At 39.8% G+C, this 20523-nt stretch overlaps 1 protein-coding gene across 1 annotated transcript in view; it reads right to left on the minus strand.

Annotated features, from left to right (window-relative positions):
* NIPAL2 (NIPA like domain containing 2) overlaps positions 1–20523 on the minus strand; it is a 143875-nt gene that overhangs the window by 64303 nt on the left and 59049 nt on the right. Inside the window, exon 4 of the mRNA XM_029591776.1 lies at positions 8052–8111. Within this exon, the coding sequence (XP_029447636.1) occupies positions 8052–8111 (60 nt within the window). The remainder of the gene's footprint in view (positions 1–8051; positions 8112–20523) is intronic.

A 20523-nucleotide genomic window follows, 5' to 3' on the forward strand; every position in this document is an offset into this window, starting at 1 on the left:
AGGCTCATGAAGGCTCTACAACTGTGCTGGAAGAAAGAGAAAGAAGCAACTGCAGTAAGCAAAATCACAAAGAGGGAGGAAATGGTGGTATAGATTTCTACAATTAAAAAGATGTCATCACTCTGCAATGGACTGTGTAAAATTATTGATTAGAAGAACATTGTTACAACTGTGTGTGCTGTAAGTCAAAATGAACAAATATAAAGAAAAATCAGTCCAGAATCATCATAACCTTTTCTACCTTTCTGAAAAATAAAAGATTCTGTATAACAATCTATGGCTCTTTACTAGGCTAGAATTCCACGCAGAAGGACAATCAGGAAGCAAGAGGAGATATTATACAGACTTTTAAATACCTGAAAGGTATTAATGATGAGCAAGAATCAAATCTTTTCCAGTGAAAAGGAAACTGTAGAACTAGGGGGGTGATGATATGAAACTCCAATGGTAGACTCAGGAACAACATCAGGATAATTTTTTCATGAAAGGGTGCTGGAGAAGAATGGTAATAGAATTCAATAAGACATGGGATAACACAAAGGAGTGAATTTTCAAAGGAGTTATGCACATAAAAAGGTGGATTTTAAAAGCTTGGCGCGCGCACATCAATTAGGGGATGGGTTAAGAACTGGGCTGGCACCCAGGTATGCGCGTAGATGCCACTGCACGCACATCTCAAAAACGTTTACGCCTCGGTGTGCACTGAGGTCCCCCGCTGCGTAACTTTACTTTTACTATGGATGACATGCAGGTCATAAAATAAAAGGATCGTCTATTTCTGAGGGGTTAAAGGGTCTGGGTAACTGGGGGGAATGTAGGCTATCAACCAGGCGGGTTTAGAGGACTTAGCTGTTACTGGGCAAACTGCTGGGTGAATTGGTAAACTGGGAATGGCGTGGGCACTCGCTCCTTTTAAAATCCCCTGACTTAAGCGGTAGAAGTGGGATTTGCGCATGTCCACATAAAATTAGGTGCACATGGGCACTTAGCCAGGCTATTTTACAACATGTGCACCTATATGAAACGCAAGTTATAAAATGGCTGACCCACATGCGCAAATGTGCACCCGCGTGCCTGTTTCAAAGTTACCATCAAATCAGCATATATCAAAGCAATTTTCAAAAGCCCATTTACATATGTAAAACCTTTTGAAAATTCAGTCCTTTGGAGTGAATCTTCAAAGGAGTTACTTGCATAAAAGTAGCAATTTTCAAAAGTCCATTTATGCACATAGGACCTGATTTTAAAAAGAATTTACACACTTAAAATGGGTTTTACACATGTAAATTTATCCGTGTAAGTGGGCTTTGAAAATTGCTACAATTATACCATTGAATTGTCCTTAGGATTTATTCAGGTATGTACACTTTACGCACATAAAGGGCCTTTGGAAAATTCCTATGATAGTAATTAAATTTACATGCATAAATCCTTTGAAAATGCAACCATTAGAACCTAGTTTTATACGTGCAAGTCCATTTAAAAATTACCTCCAGGGGATCCCTAATGGCTAGAGTATGGAAATGAAGAAACGGGATAACCATTGTTAAATGGAATAACCTGCATGGTGCAGCAGTTACTACTATAAATAAAAAATAACTTGTTGGGCAGATTGGATGGTCCACTTGGGTTTTTTATTTATTTATTTAGTATTATTTATTTAAAAGCTTGCATACTGCAGATCAAAATTTCTATGCGGCTTCCACATAAGTTTCATAAAAATCAAGTCCTTTATCTGCCAAACATTACTATGTAGGTTTGTAAGAGGTGTATCTCTACAAGCACTGTAAATACCTAGCAGAGCTAGAGAAATGAGAAGTCGAAGTCGTACTAATAATTCCTCATGTAGTCCATGGGGAATATCAGATGCTGTCCCGGGGAAGTGCGCGCCGGCAGCTGGCCAGCACGCAGAGTTTACGTCTGCTCCAGAGGAGCATAAGTATTTAAAAAAAAAAAAAAATTGGGGATAGATAGGTTCAGTTTAGGGGTCAGGGAGGAGAGGGGAAGAGGGAAGGATAGATAGGGTTAGGGAAGTTCACGTCCAGTCCAATCCTTCATTGGAGCAGACTGGGAGGAAACTGGGAAAAAGGCTGATTGTTTCGCGCGCGCATAACTGAAAAATTCCCCCGCCCACATTCACACGTCGATTATAAAATCGGGTGCACATGTGCGCACAGATATCGTATTTTATAAATATGCTTGGCGACGCCCCGGGAGCCACGCACAGATTGACGCGTGCACGTGAGGCTTAAAATCAACCCCATAGTGTTTGGGATTAGGCTACCTTGGCAGTGTAGGGACCAGGACGGTGGCCCTTTCCGCACCCTCCCAAGATCAGCCCTGGGAATATCAAACTTGCAAAGGGGTAAAGGACAGAAATGGCTGTCTTCTTAATGCCGCATGTCTTAAAACAAGAATGGGGCAATTTTGTAACAGCCCACATAAATTTCAAGTCATAAGCCGTAAGCTCCTCTAATTTTCAAAGAGATAGTATACGCATACTTTCCCTTTGAAAATTAGCCCTCCACAACAACACCTCCCACATTTACCCATGCAAATTTGCGTGCCGATTTGTTGGAGAAAATTCACGTGCGTACTTTTGAAAATGCAGAAGTGAGCGCCTCAGTGTAAATCCCTCCCCATTCCCGACCCCAGGATTTCCTCCACTCACTGCGGGTAAACCCACCTATCGGCCATTTTCGTAGGAGCGCACTCCGTTACATGTGTAAATACCTTTGAAAATTACCCTCTAAAAGAGACCTTTGTACCCACAGGCCTGCAAGTGGATTTTCAAAGGGAAATTCTCCACAGAATTTCCTCTGGAAATGTGATTTGGCGGGGGGAATGCAGATGCTTTTGCACTCGCCTCCTTTGCAATAAAATCCATAAATATTGTCATAATCCAAGAACTTTATTCTCCATAGTCCAGAAACTAACCAGATATGCTCCCGAAGAAAATGTATCTGCTCCTGAAAAAAGATGCAATGAGACTGCATACATTTTCAAAGACAAGATACCGAGTTTGACTACAGGAAATACCAATCAGAACCTCCAGTCCATTAACATGACTACCAAAGAATTAACAAAATGGTCTAAATTTGAACTAACATCTGCTCTTGGGATACAGTGTCTGATACAACACCTACTAGACAGTATGCCAATACATACCCTAAAACTAATTAGGGATACAACTTCCTATCCTATTGCTGAGATAATAAACTTATCACTTTCCGAAGGCCAGTTCCCAGACATCTTAAGAACAGCAGTAATTAAACCAATACTTTAAAAAAACTAATCTTGATCCCTCCATACTTAACAATACTGGCCTATCTCAAACTTATGTTTATAGCAAAACTGTTAGAAAAAGAAGTACAAAAACAACTTACCGATCATTTAGACAACATAATAAATTATACCCACCGCAGTTTGGTTTTAGGAAACACTGTAATACCGAGACACTTTTACTTGCCCTAAATGACACTGTACTAAGAGGATCCGATAGTGGACTATGCTATCTTTTAATCTTACTCGACGTATCTGCTGCATTCGATACAGTTAATCATACTATCCTCCTTGAAAGGCTAGCTGAAATTGGACTCTTAGATATAACGCTCCACTGGTTTCCTTCATATCTATCCAACCGGTTCTTTTCAAAGTAAAACATAACTCTATTTCAGATAAAATTAATCTTGATGCAGACGTTCCACAGGGCTCATCTCTCTCCTCTTTGTCATCTACTTGCTGGCCTTGGTCTATCCCACTATATCTACGCCGATGATATACAGATCCTCATTCCAGTCCGACACTTTCCAAACAGCTGCTATGTATTTATCAATCATTAAGCAACTTCTAACCCATATGAAACTTATTTTGAACATCAATAAAATTAAAATACTGATGTCAGATAGGAAATCTGGACTTGTGATTCCCCCCCCCCCCTTAAACTAGAATTTCAATCAACTGAAATTAACCTAGCTATCTATATTCCACTTTTTGCACTTTTTTTCAGCAGTTATATTCAGGTACTGTAGGTATTTCCCTATACCCAGAGGGCTTACAATCTAATTTTGTACCTGAGGCAATGGAGGGAAAAGTGACTTGCCCAAGGTCATCAGGAGTGGCAGCAGGATTTGAACGCTGGTCTCCTGGTTCATAGCCCGCTGCTGTAACCACTAGGCTACTCCTCCACTCCAAAAAACATATCTCCACTAAAATCAAAGACGGACTTCACAAACGTTTACATAGAAAATTAGAAATGACAGCAGAAGAAGACCAAACGGCCCATCCAGTCTGCCCAGCAAGTTTTGCACTTTTATTTTTTTTTTCATACTTATCTGTTACTCTTGGTTCTTAGTAACCTTTTGGTTCTATTTCCCTTCCACCCCCACCATTAATGTAGAGAGCAGTGTTGGAACTGCATCTAAGTGAAATATCTAGCTTAGTTAGGGGTAGTAACCGCCGCAATAAGCAAGCTACACCCATGCTTATTTGTTTACCCAGACTATGTAATTCAGTCCTTGTTGGTTGTTGTCTGTATATAGATCCACTTTTCTTCATTCCCCCTGCCGTTGAAGCAGAGAGCTATGCTGGATATGCATTGAAAGTGAAGTATCAGTCTCTCCCCTGCTGAAGCAGAGAGCTATGCTGGATATGCATTGAAAGTGAAGTATCAATCTTTCTCCCCTGCCGTTGAAGCAGAGAGCTATGCTGGATATGCGTGAAGTATCAGTTTTTCTCCTCTGCCGTTGAAGCAGAGAGCTATGCTGGATATGCGTGAATTATCAGTCTTCTCCCCTGCCGTTGAAGCAGAGAGCTATGCTGGATACATTGAAAGTGAAGTATCAGGCTTATTTGGTTTGGGGTAGTAACCGCTGTAACAAGCAAGCTACTCCCCACATTTCTGTGAATGCAAATCCTTATTTCCACATTTCCTCTTGCCGTTGAAGCTTAGAGCAATGTTGGAGTCTTAGAGCAATGTTGGAGTCGCATTAACCATGTGTATGTTTATTGAATAAGGGTATTCTCCAGATAGTAGCCGTCATTCCCGCGAGCCACCCACTCTTCATTCACATCCTCTAGACTTTATAGATCCACAGTGTTTATCCCACGCCCCTTTGAAGTCCTTCACAGTTCTGGTCTTCACAACTTCCTCTGGAAGGGCATTCCAGGTATCCACCACCCTTTCCGTGAAAAAATACTTCCTGACATTGGTTCTGAGTCTTCCTCCCTGGAGCTTTCATTCGTGACCCCTGGTTCTGCTGATTTTTTTCTGACGGAAAAGGTTTGTCGTTGTCTTCGGATCATTAAAACCTTTCAAGTATCTCAAAGTCTGTATCATATCACCTCTGCTCCTCCTTTCCTCCAGGGTATACATATTTAGATTCTTCAATCTCTCCTCATAAGTCATTCGATGAAGACCATCCACCTTTTTGGTCGCCCTTCTCTGGACCACCTCCATCTTGTCTCTGTCTCTTTGGAGATATGGTCTCCAGAACTGAACACAGTACTCCAGGTTGAGGCCTCACCAAGGACCAGTACAAGGGGATAATTACTTCCCTTTTCTTACTCGATATTCTTCTCTCTATGCAGTCCAGCATTCTTCTGGCTTTAGCTATCGCCTTGTCACATTGTTTCGCCGACTTCAGATCATTAGACACTATCACCCCAAGGTCTCTCTCCTGCTCCGTGCACATCAGCCTTTCTCCCCCCATTCAATACAGTTCATTCGGATTTCCACTCCCCATATGCATGACTCTGCACTTCTTGGCATTGAATCTCAGCTGCCATATCTTCGACCACTCTTCCAGCTTCCTTAAATCACGTCTCATTCTCTCCACTCCTTCCGGCATGTCCACTCTGTTGCAGATCTTAGTATCATCCGCAAAAAGACAAACTTTACCTTCTATCCCGTCCGCAATGTCGCTCACAAAGATATTGAACAGGACCGGTCCCAACACCGATCCTTGCGGTACACCATTTAAAACTGCTCTCTCTTCAGAGAGAGTTCCATTTACCATCACACATTGTCTTCTGTCCATCAACCAGTTTGCAATCCAGGCCACCACCTCAGCACTCACTCCTAAGCTTCTCATTTTATTCACCAGTCTCCTGTGCGGGACTGTATCAAAAGCTTTGCTGAAATCCAAGTAGATGACATCGAGTGCTCTTCCTTGATCCAATTCCTTGGTTACCCAGTCAAAAAAGTCAATCAGATTTGTCTGACAGGATCGTCCCCTGGTGAATCCATGCTGCCTCTGGTCCAGCAATTCTCCCGACTGTAGATAGTTCACTATTCTCTCTTTCAACAGTGACTCCATTACTTTTTCCACCACCGAAGTGAGGCTAACTGGTCTGTAGTTACCAGCCTCTTCTCTGTTCCCACTCTTGTGAAGCGGGACCACCACCGCTCTTCTCCAATCGCTCAGCACCACTCCCATTTCTAGAGATCTATTGAACAGGTCACACAGCGGACCCGCCAGCACATCTCTGAGCTCCCTCAGTATCCTGGGATGAACTTCATCAGGCCCCAAGGCTTTGTCCACTTTCAGTTTCTCCAGCTCTTTCCATACATTTTCTACTGTAAATGGAGTTACATCTACTCCACTCCCATCCAGTTTCTTGTTAAGTAGCGACGGTCCTTCTCCAGGGTCCTCTTTAGTGAACACAGAACTGAAGTATTCGTTTAATATTTCAGCCATTTCTTCATCTCTCTCCACACATTGATCCTTTCCACCTTTCAATTTCACTATACCACTTTGAACTTTTCTCTTTTCATTGATGTATCTGAAAAATGTTTTGTCACCTCTCTTTACCTCCTTGGCAATCCTCTCTTCCGCTTGACTTTTTGCCATCTTTAATTCTGAAATGTCTAAAGCCATTTCTTAATTTCTCTGATTTTAGAACAATATTACAACTTTTGATTTTTGCCAACATAGATTACTGTAACACACTCTTACTTGGCCTTCCTTTATCCACTATACGACCATTACAGATCCTACAAAACTCAGTAGCGAGAATTCTAACAGGAACAAAGAAGCAGGACCATATAACCCCTATATTAATATCCTTACATTAGTTACCTATAACAATTTGCATTGATTACAAAATACTATGCATCTTACATAAAATTATTCACTCGGAACAATCAGATTGGCTAAATACAGCCATTAGACTTCATGCCCCAGGGCGCAATTTGCGCTCCACAAATAAAGGCTTACTAAGCATTCCATCTCTTCAATCTGCACACTTATGTCAAGTAGGAGAACGAACAATATCATTGGCAGGCCCCAAAATATGGAATTCGCTCCCTGTTGAATTGTGTCTACAAGCAAATCTAAACACATTCAGAAAGGAACTTAAAACCTGGCTTTTTATGAAGGCATATCAGTACACTACATAATCTATGCAGCTCCTTATGCATTGCACTCCCATTTTAATTTTATTATTTTATTATTTATCTGACCTTATGTTTTAGTATGTTCTTAGTACCTTATTAAATATTGCTGAGTTATAACACTTGTACTTTACATTTTTACCACGTTTTATTTTATTGATGTATTTACTACCTTTTATGCCCTTTGTCTTTTATGTAACAATTTTATTTATCTTCTTTATTTTTTACTCTTTATTTTACTTTTCATGGATACTGTGTTTTAATCTTAGAACAATGTAAACCGTTGTGATGTGTTTTTTTTTTTACCAAACGATGGCATATAAAATCAATCAACAAATAAATAAACAAACAAATAAATAAATAAGGAACAAAAACCCTGTGCAGATTTTTCCTCTCCAGACCTAACCCCATTCACTTTTTACTGTGGCTAAAATATGCACACTGTGAAACAATGGGCTTTCCTTTACCCACGCTAAGAGCTAAGAGGGAGGGGCAATTTTACGTTTGCATACAACTGAAGCAGTGTGCATGCAAATCTAAGCTCATGCATATTCATTAGGGATATCCTAAAAACCCAAGCTGATTGGTATCCATGGGGACCGATGGTTGTTAACACTGAAAAATTATCTGCTAGAGATATTGTTAAATGGTCACTTACCCACTATATCAGAAGCTCGTAATGTTTCTTTGAGGAACAGAACAGAAATAGCTGCACTACCTGCAAAAAAAAAAAAAAAGCCAAAAATTCAGTCCAAACTTAATATGTCATTAAAATATTTTTTGAAACTGCATTGGCATACAATATTTTGTACCTTTACATTTAACAATATCTCCAAGTCCCGTTCCAAATTGCTTTACAAAGTGTTACTGCTAGTTAACAGGTTATCTGAAGTTGAACACACTATTCCATTACAACGTTCCATGAGTTTGGATGCTCAGGTTTTATAGCGTCACTTGTATGAAATTCCTTTTGTAAATCATGGCCTGAAGTGTTTGAAATAGCAGTTTTTGGAAATCTATAAGTTTATCCTACAAATACATTCCCCTCTGCACCTCCTTGTTACCTATCTAAAGTAACATAGTAAATGATGGCAGACCAAAGACCCAAATGGTCCATTCAATCTTCTCTTCTCTTCTCCCTCCCTATGCCCTTCCTTGTGAATTCCATTCATCGGCAAGTTGCTCTTATCTGTGCCCTTGTCCAGCACTGGAATTATTTCATGTAGCTCAGAGAAAACGAGAACATCCCTGAGATTGTGTCCCCAGGTAAAAGCAAAGCGTGGTGGATCCCGGAACACCGGGTGGGGTGAGAGCACGCTCCAAAATTGGTAAATAGTGGAGCATGCTCTCACCCCACCCGATGTTCTGGGCTCCACCACGCTTTGCTTTTACCTGGGGACGCAATCTCAGGGATGTTCTCGTTTCCTCTGAGCTATATGAGATAAACAATTCCAGTGCTGGTTTTTCTGGTCATGCTCCCTTTGGCTCCTGTTCCACTTGCCCCCTATCATACTGTGTTCGTGTTTTTACATATCCAACTACCGGTTCTCATGTACCCGGAAGATCCCCAATAGTTGATCTAGTTCTTGTTATCTCACTCTCAGGGATAAGTGCTGGCTTTCTCATGTCTACCTGGCTAATAACTGTTTATGGACTTTTCCTTCAGTAACTTATCCGATCCTCTTATAAAACCCCACTACGTTAATTGCCTTGACCATGTCCTCTGGCAACAGACTCATAGCTTGATTGTGCTCTACCCTTTCAGATAGTATAAGGATTACAGGACACTCTGTGAAACCAATGGGTAGCAGATATAAGATAAACTGGAGAAAATATTTGTTTTTCAGTCAACACACAATCAAGTTGTGGAATTTGTTGCCAGAGGATGTGGACAAGGCATCTAGCATAGCTGAGTTTAAAAAGGGTTTGGACAAGATCCTGGAAGAAAAGACTAAAAACAATTGGAAAGGGACTTGTTGCCCTGGGAATGGGCAACAAGAAATGGTTCTGCTCGATAATTTCCTAGGGATCCAGATTGGCTACTGTCAAAGATAGGATGATGGGTTCAATGGCCCATGACTTGAATCCAGCTTGGCACTTCTTAAGTTATTAAATACACTTTCCGTAGACTCTTGTTTGCCATGTTTTTTCTTGAATAGACTGCAATTCTCCATGAAGCAGGGAATAATCTCTTGTGTGCACCAGTACAGCCTTACGTATGTCTAGGAGCACTTTAGAAATGATAAATAGTAGTATTAGTAGTAATAGTAGCTAGGATTTCATATTAGTTTTATCTATTTTCCACTTTATGGGATCTATTTATAAACCCATAGGAGTGAATTTTCAAAGGAGTTACATTCATATATTGTAGCATATAATGCACCAATTTTCAAAAGCTCATTTATGAGCATAAAATCTTTTGAAAGTTCATCTCTGTGGAGTGAATTTTCAAAGGAGTTATGAGCATAAAAGTAGCAATTCTCAAAAGCCATTTTACAGGTGTAAATCCTTTTGAAAATTACCTCCTTAATGTGTGTGTTACCATGCATTGTTCAGGATCAGGCCCCACTGCAAACAATGGCAGCCACAGTAAATAACACATGTAAAGCAAAAAAATGGGACCACATAACTCCAATTTTAAAAAATCTCCATTGGCTCCCTATAAAATATAGAATCATCTACAAAACCCTCTCATCCATTCATAAATCTATTTACAAAGCCTCATACCTAGACCTCAGGATCCCATTCCAGCTACATTCTTCCTCCCGTCCATTGAGATCAGCGCAAAAAGGCTCTCTAAAAACCCCTCCACTCAAAATTTCGTCAAACAAAAGAGCCCTCTCCACTGCAGGTCCGATCCACTGGAACTCTCTACCATCAGATCTCAGGCTTGAACAATGCCCCATCACATTTAAAAAAAAACTTAAAACTTGGCTTTTCACTCAAGCCTACGACTGAGTTGTCTTCACAACTCCCCCCTCCTGGACAATTTCATATCATACCACTTTGTTCAATAATTCTAGAATTAATTTTCTAATCCCTCTTGTCAATTTTTCAAATACTTTATTCATGATTGATTCATTCTAATCGCCTGTCTATAAGATTGCTGTGATTTATTGTTGTTTTAATATTATTTATTTCAATTTTTTTCTCCAAGTTCATTTTCCTGTTCTATGTAAGTCACACATGTTAAGTCACTCCAATGTTATATGTAAACCGAAGTGATTAGTAACATTGTTACTAGAACTTCGGTATATAAAAATGTTAAATAAATAAATAAATAAATGTAAATGCATGTCATGGGTTGAAAAATAAATCCCTATGGGCCTGATATATGAAGATTTTTCTCCCATTCTGTGTCTATGGGAAAAATGCTTAGTAAATGTTTGTTGCTTTATACAGACGTATGCTGGAATGTTGACACAATGGGCTATCTATTGTGTCCTATAGCTACTAATCGGTGATACTAAGCAAAAAAAACTTGGCCAAGATTTAGTTCCAAATGTAAGGCCTGGTTCATCAAGTAATTTTTCCATAGATACGGAAGGGGAAAATAGACACAAATGCACAATTAAACTCTGGAATTTGTTGCCAGATGATGTGGTTAGTGCAGTTAGTATAGCGGTGTTTAAAAAAGGATTGGATAAGTTCTTGGAGGAGAAGTCCATTACCTGCTATTAAGTTCACTTAGAGAATAGCCACTGCCATTAGCAATGGTAACATGGAATAGACTTAGTTTTTGGGTACTTGCCAGGTTCTTATGGCCTGGATTGGCCACTGTTGGAAACAGGATGCTGGGCTTGATGGACCTTTGGTCTGACCCAGTATGGCATTTTCTTATGGTCTTATGTTCTAATGACTCCTGATCCCTCAGTTATCCAGGGTTGAAAATGTTGCTCAAATATCAATCACAGCTTTTGTGAGGAACGGTTGAGTCCAATACTTCTCGTAGCACAACAAGTTAAATTCTGCAGGTTGCATCTCCAGAGGAATATAGTCTGAATCAAGGAGGTCCTCACATATAATCTGCATCCCAAGGCTTTTAAGGCAAGACTTAAGGACTTAGATATGTGTGCCCTAGTGGACTGGAGGGACAGCAGAGATAAGATTGAGATATTCAAGACTGAGATATTCAAGTACTTCAGAAGGTATAAGAAAAGCACTTCAGAAGGTAAAAGAAAAGCACAAAATTGTTCAGAGAGTAGTTAAATCACAAGCAGATTGTGATAAATTGCAGGAAAACCTTGTAAGACTGGAAAATTGGGCATCAAAATGGCAGATGAAATTTAATGTGGATAAGTGCAAAGTGATGCATATAGGGAAAAATAACCCATGCTATAGTTACATAATGTTAGGTTCCATATTAGGTGCTACAACCCAAGAAAGAGATCTAGGCGTCATAGTGGATAACACATTGAAATCGTCGGTTCAGTGTGCTGCAGCAGTCAAAAAAGCAAACAGAATGTTGGGAATTATTAGGAAGGGAATGGTGAATAAAATGGAAAATGTCATAATGCCTCTGTATCGCTCCATGGTGAGACCGCACCTTGAATACTGTGTACAATTCTGGTCGCCGTATCTCAAAAAAGATATAATTGCGATGGAGAAGGTACAGAGAAGGGCTACCAAAATGATAAGGGGAATGGAACAGCTCCCCTATGAGGAAAGACTAAAGAGGTTAGGACTTTTCAGCTTGGAGAAGAGACGGCTGAGGGGGGATATGATAGAGGTGTTTAAAATCATGAGAGGTCTAGAACGGGTAGATGTGAATCGGTTACTTACTCTTTCGGATAATAGAAAGACTAGGGGGCACTCCATGAAGTTAGCATGTGGCGCATTTAAAACTAATCAGAGAAAGTTCTTTTTTACTCAACGCACAATTAAACTCTGGAATTTGTTGCCAGAGGATGTGGTTAGTGCAGTTAGTATAGCTGTGATTAAAAAAGTATTGGATAAGTTCTTGGAGGAGAAGTCCATTACCTGCTATTAATTAAGTTGACTTAGAAAATAGCCACTGCTATTACTAGCAACGGTAACATGGAATAGACTTAGTTTTTGGGTACTTGCCAGGTTTTTATGGCCTGGATTGGCCACTGTTGGAAACAGGATGCTGGACTTGATGGACCCTTGGTCTGACCCAGTATGGCATGTTCTTATGTTTATATTCACAAACTGTAACAAAACTTTTAGTAGAAATCAACAAGAAGTCATAATATAAGAACGGTTGGCAGGGAAGATTCAAGATTCAGGAATAATATAATAAAACATATCCTTACAGACTGGATAGTGGATGCGTGGAATGGCATGGAGACGGAGGCAAAAATCATATAAGAATTCAAGAATCGTAGGGCAAATACAGAGAATCATTAGTTTTGAGGAAATGAAGGCAAAACTAAGATAAAGTAGGGCCTCTGATATTGAAGTAGGAAGGGAAAATAGCAGACCAGATGGACTGAGTCATCTGCCAACTTATTCCATGCATCTTTTTATAATGACTGGTCAAGAAATAATACTGGAAGTAGATCTACATGGAGCTGTAAATTATTTGGCCAAAGAAGGTTACAAGAAAGCTTGGACAATCATGGAGAACAGGGATGGTGGAGAATGCAGTAGAGTTTGATTAATTGAACAAATGTTGTTGCTCTCTGTCTAGAAAACCACAATCTCAAAGCAGTTCAGTGCTTAAGGTTTTCTGCCCATAAACATTTGAACAATGACTAGATTGCCACAAAACAGTAAAATAAAATACCTCTGTCAAAGAAGCAATAGATAATGAAAAAAGAAACAAGGGTATGAGGCATGCTATAAGATTATATACAGTGGTTATGTTCTGTCAGTATGCAAAATAACACACTACATTTAATCATACAGCCTCTCTGACTAAAAATGTGTATCCAAGCAACACTTTGCGAATTAGATTACAACAGCCTATCCCTTCCAAAAAAAGAAAAGAATCAAAATTAAAATATGAAGAAAAACAGGTTAGTTAAATGTCTGCCCTTTGCCTCTGCAGTTGTAGCTCTCTCAGATTTTGCCAGGTCCAGCCGATTAGTTGCTATAACAACAAAAAGCTGATGGCTCACTAATAGGAGATTCAATTGAAACCACAAGGCATGTTGCAAACAAATTAACGTACAGAGAGAACTGGAAAACTAAAGAATACTGAGGAGTAAGTTATGGTAGAACAGTTTAAAAAAAAACAAAACCAAAGCCTTTTTAAGCTTTTGTGCATTAATTGACATGCTGGTGGAAAGGAACAAAAGACTATTTCAGATTTTTATAAAGAACTTCAAGCATATACAGTAAAATTAACAAAACAGTAATAATTCAAGCATTATGAAAACTTATAATGCTCATGTCCTCTACTGTAGCAGAAATGTGCATTCCTGATTATAATTTGATTGCAGTAATCACTAATCAATACCTACTGCTCTGTTTTGCTGCACAGAAAATAAACCAAGTAAAAAACAAAAACACAGTCTGACGAGTAAACTGAAGAAATTCAACTTATTTAATATTAAGCAGCATTCAGTTTAGTAACTTGTATACATCCCAATTAATACAATGTGCAGCTCGTAGTCACAAGCTACTAAAATAACATTTAAAAACTCAATAGGATATACAATCTAGGTGACAATTCAACCTCAGCATTACAGAAACTTCTGGTTTCTCAAGTCAGAACTTCTGCTCCCTGGGCTGGCTGGGGATGCTCTGGAGGCAGCGTTCTAGTGTGCATTCGTTTTGAACGCATATGTAAAACACAACTTATTATTTTTTTTAACTTAAAAAAAGTGATGATGCGCAACGCATCACATTTTCAACGTATTCAACATAGCTACGTTGAATACGTTGAACCTAAATAAACACTTAAACCCCCACCCTCCTGACCCCCCCAAGACTTACCAAAACTCCCTGGTGGTCCAGCGGGGAGTCAGGAAGCCATCGTTGTTTTCCTTTGCGAGGAGCACGTGACGTCGGCGTCACGTCGGAGTGACGTGGACGTCACGTGTTTCTCCGTGCCTCCGCTCCGGGACCCCCATTGGACCCAATCAGAACTTTTGGCCAGCTTGGGGGGGGCCTCCTATAGACCTATAGTCTATTAGACTATAGGGGTCTATTAGAACCCCCCTATAGTTAGTTTTACACAAAGAAAGGGGAGGGGGAGTCTGGGGCCACTCGAGCACTTTAAAAGATGTTGTTCCCGGAATTTGGAGCAGCAATCTTGTACTACTGCCATGCTCCAGTATTTTTAATGGCGGGGTTTTTTTTGCCACTGAGAAAAACATTGTGGGTGTGTGATTCACAAACCTACAGAACTTGATAATGCAGGTTAGTGAATCCTGTGGCATTTTTCCCTCTGGGGAAAATACTGTAGTTTAGTAAATGATTCCCTTAGGGTCCTAAATCTAGGCAAATGAATAGCAGGCCTACCTTTAGATTACTATGAAACAGTCCTGCCATTTTGAGAACATAAACATGAAATTGCAGATCTGTTACTAGTAATCTATATCATACCATTTAAAAGAGTCATAGTTCCTGCCGACTGGACCCTGGCCAAAGTACCATCAATTTTTAGAAAGGGCTCTAGGGGTGACATTGGTGCCAAGCAAAATGATAGAAGCTTTTCTTAAAATGAAAACTAATGGCCATTTAGATATTCATGACAAAGGGGAAGAGTCATCAAGGTTTTAGCAAAGAGAATTTGTGCTTTACCTATCTGTTACATTTTTTGAAGATGAAATTAAAAAGTCATGTCATAGGAGGCAGTGTCCTACTGTGGACTGGTAACTACTTAAAAGGCGGGACACAGAATAGGACTAAATGGTCAGTTTTCCAAATAGAGAAGGGTCATTAGTGAAGTGCCTCAAGGATCTGCACTGGGACCTGTGCTGCATAACATATTCATAAATGATCTGACAAAGAAACAGGATGAAATGGCTCCCTTATGAAGAAAGGCCAAACAGGTTAGTGCTCTTCAGCTTGGAGAAGAGACGATTGAGAGGGGACTAGGGGGCACTCCTTGAAACTAACAGGTAGCACATTTAAAACAAATTGGAGAAAGTGTTTTTCACACAATGCACAATTAAGCTCTGGAATTCATTGCCAAAGGATGTGGTAAAGGCAGTTAGTTTAGCTGGGTTTAAAAAGGCTTTGACTAAATTCCTGGGGGAGAAGTTGATAAACAGTTATTAAACAGGCGACTCTGGGAATCCCATGATCTGTCAGAGTGAGCAACAAGAAAATGGACCTACGTTTTGAGCTGGACTCAATGGATCTTTAGTGTGAACTAGCATGCCACTCATGTTCTTATTCAAAGTTGCAAGAACAGCAGTGGATTTTGAGAAATTGCAGAAGGACCTAGTGAGATTAGGAGACTATGTGTCTGGATGGCAGATGAAATTTAATATGGAAAAAGTGCAAACTGATAAATTTATGGAAAATAATCCCAACAAATGTACATATTTCTGGGTTCTGTATTGGGAACCACCACACAAGAAAATGGCCTTGGAGTCCTTGTGGACAATACATTTAGCTCTTCAGCTCAGTGTGGGAGTGGTCAAAAAGATTAGAGAAGGGCAATACAAATAAATGATAAAGAGAATGGAAACCGAACTCCCATTAATTACCCTTAACTCTAGACTTTCTTTCCTCTTTTTTCCATTGATTTGTTATTATTTGTGTTTTAATTTTAATTATAATTCTTATTTCACTTTTAATTTTGGTATTATGTCTCATGTTTTTATTATGTATGTTTTAATTATGTAAACTGTTCTGACTACTATTGAGTATAAAAACGGTATATAAATAATTTTAAATAAAATAAATAAACTATAGGAAGAAAGGCTAAACATGTTAGGGATATTTAGCTTGGAGGAAAAAAGACAGAGAGGGGATATGACAGAAAAACAAACTCACAACCACCAGGAAAAGAACTTTTATAGGCTAAGCAACCAGACCATCTCTTCGGGGCAAGTATCCTCACACCCCCACCTTCTCCAGTACGGAGTCCCTCAGTGCTCCATCCTCTCCCCTACCCTCTTTAACATATATATTACCCTACTCTATAATCTACTCAAGGACGCCAACATTCTCTTCCACACGTATGCTGATGACATCCAGCTATTATGCCCCCAGGCCCCGATCCCTATCGGGCAATTTCTGAATTCAAATCTGGCCTAGAGAAAGTCTCAAACTAGCTGTTCCACAATAAACAAACAAACCCCCCCAAAAAACAGAAGTCCTGTGGATTGGGAAACAGGATCACACCTCCATCCATTCAAGGGTGACTCTAGATGGGACTTTTCTCCCTTCGCTCACCAGGTTAGAAGCTTGGGTTTTCTCCTGGACTTCAAACTCACGACTGACACTCAAATTCAATCAGTAACCAAAGCTACCTTCTTCCAGTTACACCCAGCACCACCTTCCTCCCTTCTTCAATGATCATGCATTTGCAACAGTGATCCAGACCTGTGTTATCTCCTGCCTGGGCTTTAGCAATGCTCTATACATCAAATTACTCAAGAAACTGGACCACTGCCTACAGCTCATTCTAACCGCAGCTGCTTGAACTGTAATAAAGGTCAGAAAATATGACCACATCACCCCCCTCCTCAGATCTCTACACTGGCTCTCTGCACATTACTGGGTAGAGTTCAAAACCCTGGTCCTCACATTCAAGGCATTCAAAGGCGTAGCACCTGCCTATCTGTACAACTGCCTCTCCCGCTACACACCCATTCGCCCACTACACACACTACCCCAAGCATGCCTTGTTGTGCCAGCCCCTAGAAACAAACTCGCAACTACCAGGATAAGAACTTTTACAGGCTCAGCCCCCACTCTCTGGATCTCATTTCCATGTGAAATCAGACTGGCCCCTGATCTGCTCACATTCAGGAAATCTGATGGTTTATAAAAGTTTACGGCTTGCTGCCACCACCTCAAACTCCTGAAGAAAGCACTGTTCCCTTACCCCTGCCATCAGAATCCATATAATCCAGGAACCTTCCCACTCTGCATTTCTATCGGATTTTGAACTGTATAATATAAACTTCTTCCCTAAGTTTGGTTATTGATCTGTATATCGTAACCTGTTAATTGTTTACTTTTACTTGTTACACCCGCTGTAAATCCTGTTCTTTGTAGATCAGCTCCTGTTCCATGTAGATTAGTTCCTGTTCATTGCAATTCAGTTCCATGTCACATGCTTTGAACTCTCACAGTGGAAACATGTGATCATAAATAAATGATGATGAAGTTTATAAAATCACGAGTGAGGTGGAATGGGTAAATAAAAGGATCTACACTGGTTGTCAGTCCCATTTACATGCATTTTAAAATTCTGATTATAGTCTTTAAATGTCTTCAAAGAGAATCACCTAGTTACCGTCTGATCAGCTAACGTAATACTTCCCATCTGGGTGGCTTGGTTCTTCACATCTCGAATTCTCAGAGCACCTTCACTCACCATGATCAGGTTGAAGACCACTCATCACTCCTTTTTTTCTTATATATCTTCTTGTTTTGAAATAAACTACCTTTATATTTAAAGCAGAAGCCTAATTATTTTAAATTCTGGAAAGGCAAGACCTGCTTTTTACACATGCTTTTAACTATCAATAAATTTTCTGTTTTTTTGTTTCATACTTTGGTCTCGTATCTAGCCTGTTTCTGATTATTTTGATAGTCAGCATTTGAAATTAGTCTGCGTTGTGTTTAGTACTTATTATGTACTATTTTATTTTTATTGATCATTTTTATGTTTGTTTTAGGTATTTTATGCTTAGTTTATTATAATTATAACCAAATGTTTTATTTCATCTTGTTTTAATAGTAAACCGCTTTTGGATAAATTTATATGGAAAAGTGGTATATTAAGTTTACAAAATATAAATGGTTATTTACCCTTTCAAATTTCCAAACAAGGGGACACTCCAGGAAACTAAGAACTAGCAGATTAAAAACAAGTTGTAGAAAGTACTTTTACGCTCAGCGCGCAATCAAGCTGTAGAATCTATTGCCAAAAAAAGTGGTCAGGGTGACTAGCACAGCAGGCCTCTATGCATGTACTTTTATCCACAGTTGGGGAGGGAGGCAGAGATGGGGATATTGCACTTACATAATTTCCTTTTAAAAATTAGTATAAAGTCCGCAGGTAAAAAGTACCAGCAGACTTTGCGCCAATGCGGGCAGTTCTAAAATTCCTTCCATAATGTCTACTTTCTGGGGATCTGGTCTTTTTTGATGTGAAGTTTTAATAAACACATTAATGTAATTCACATAAAACATACTCTTTTCCACAGACATGATATGCTATCCAAATATTTTTCAAGCAGCAAGTAAAGAATACAAAAAGAAATATTTAGAAAATTAAAGATACATTACATAAAGCTCCTTACTATGCATAAATATCCTTCCCAAAGAGCTGAGGAAGAAATTCTGAAATAATAGATCATTCAGATTCAGCCACATGGAAAGAGATTTGAAAAATGGTTTGAGCAATAAAACCAATGACTTAGATTTTCTACATGGCTCTTGCATTTCACTGGTAACCGACTGAGGGTCTGATTGATCAAGATCTTTTCCCGTTGACACAGAATGGGAAAAAAAAAAGCCTTTTGTGAATTGGTGCCTGAGTGGGTCAGTAGAAACAGCAAAAGGCTAAGCCGCTGGAGGTGGATGACCTAGAAGTCAGATCATGACATGTTTTTCCACTGACTGAAAAAATCCACATTAAGAATAACAATAATAAAAAAAAAAAGCATAAAAATGGTTTTGCTTCAGACCCTAGGGGCTACACTTAGCTCATCTCTCAGAATAAGTGACACAAAGACTGTTCCTCCTGAGCCATTCACAGCCTCCTCCTCTGCCAACCTGTCCCAATGCATTTTAGATTCTAGCTTTATCCAAAGTAAAGGTCAGCGTGTGTATCATTCAGCAAAGGCTTCACTGTACTCTGCCTTCAAATCGGCATGGGCAGCTCTCACAAAAAGATGTCTGCAAGCCATCCCCTCCAGGACGTACAAATCAGCTTCCTGTCAAAACCTGGAATGAGGAGAGAAATGGTTGACTGGATGCTGAACGAAGGACAGATTGCCAGCATTTGAGAGGGGACGGAAGGAAATGAAAAGGCACTATTACTTCATCAAAAAACGCCATCACGGATAACCTTGGTCTACAGTTATGGGGGCGATGCTCCAACTTTTTTGGGTTGGGATAAAGACCGCGGATACTTTATATTCACAAGCTTAGCACCAGTTTTCAAAACAAAAGTTCCGCCTACCGTTTGCTTTGAAACTTGCTGTGGACAAAAAGGTGTTGCAGCATTTTCACCTGATTTTTTTGCAGACAGACTCTGGTAGCAGAGCATATGTGTAGAGTGGAAAAGGTCCTCCACACATGGACTTTTCCTCCACTGGCCTAAATCCAGCCCCCCCCCCCCCCCCCCCCGAACATCTCTTCTCACCATGGCTACAAAGTTTGTGCCTTGTGGAAGAACCAACTTTTACCAGCATTCAGGAAGGGCAGTTTTCAGACAGCTGACGGTCTCAAGTAAAAGGTTTTTGCCTGCATAAATCACTTTAAAAATTGTCCTACCTGTGACGTAGGCTAGAATTCCCCTCCCCCTCTTCCAGTTTTATCAATAATGCATCCCAGGTTTCCACACCCCTGCCCCACCCCCTGGCCAGTACTGTACAAATTACATTCTAATTAATAGTGACAAATAACAGAACACACATTAATAGAGATCAGATATTTGAATGGTAACCATTGCGTTTTCTTCAGTGCTACATTCTGTGGTGTACCTTTTACCACAATTGTCTGTGAAATGTTTCCAGTTTGAAATGAGGCTAAAACAAACCAGGAACAGATGTACTCATTACATGACCAACATCACCACAGTGAATCCCTATGACATCATCTCACACTACTAAAAATGTTCAATGTTTAGAAAAACTGACTACATATAATAATCCACCTAATGGAACTTTGCATCATTCTAGGTTCTGCAATGTAATGCATTATACTTGTATAAGAGAGGGGTCCCAAAACTGTCCCTTACTAGCAAGCCTCAGAGACCTGAGGCTAAGGTCAGAATAGAGAAGGAGTGGAAGAGAAGGTCTGACACT

Source organism: Rhinatrema bivittatum, chromosome 2, assembly GCF_901001135.1.
Source record: "Rhinatrema bivittatum chromosome 2, aRhiBiv1.1, whole genome shotgun sequence".
In the NCBI taxonomy this organism is placed as follows: Eukaryota; Metazoa; Chordata; class Amphibia; order Gymnophiona; family Rhinatrematidae; genus Rhinatrema; species Rhinatrema bivittatum.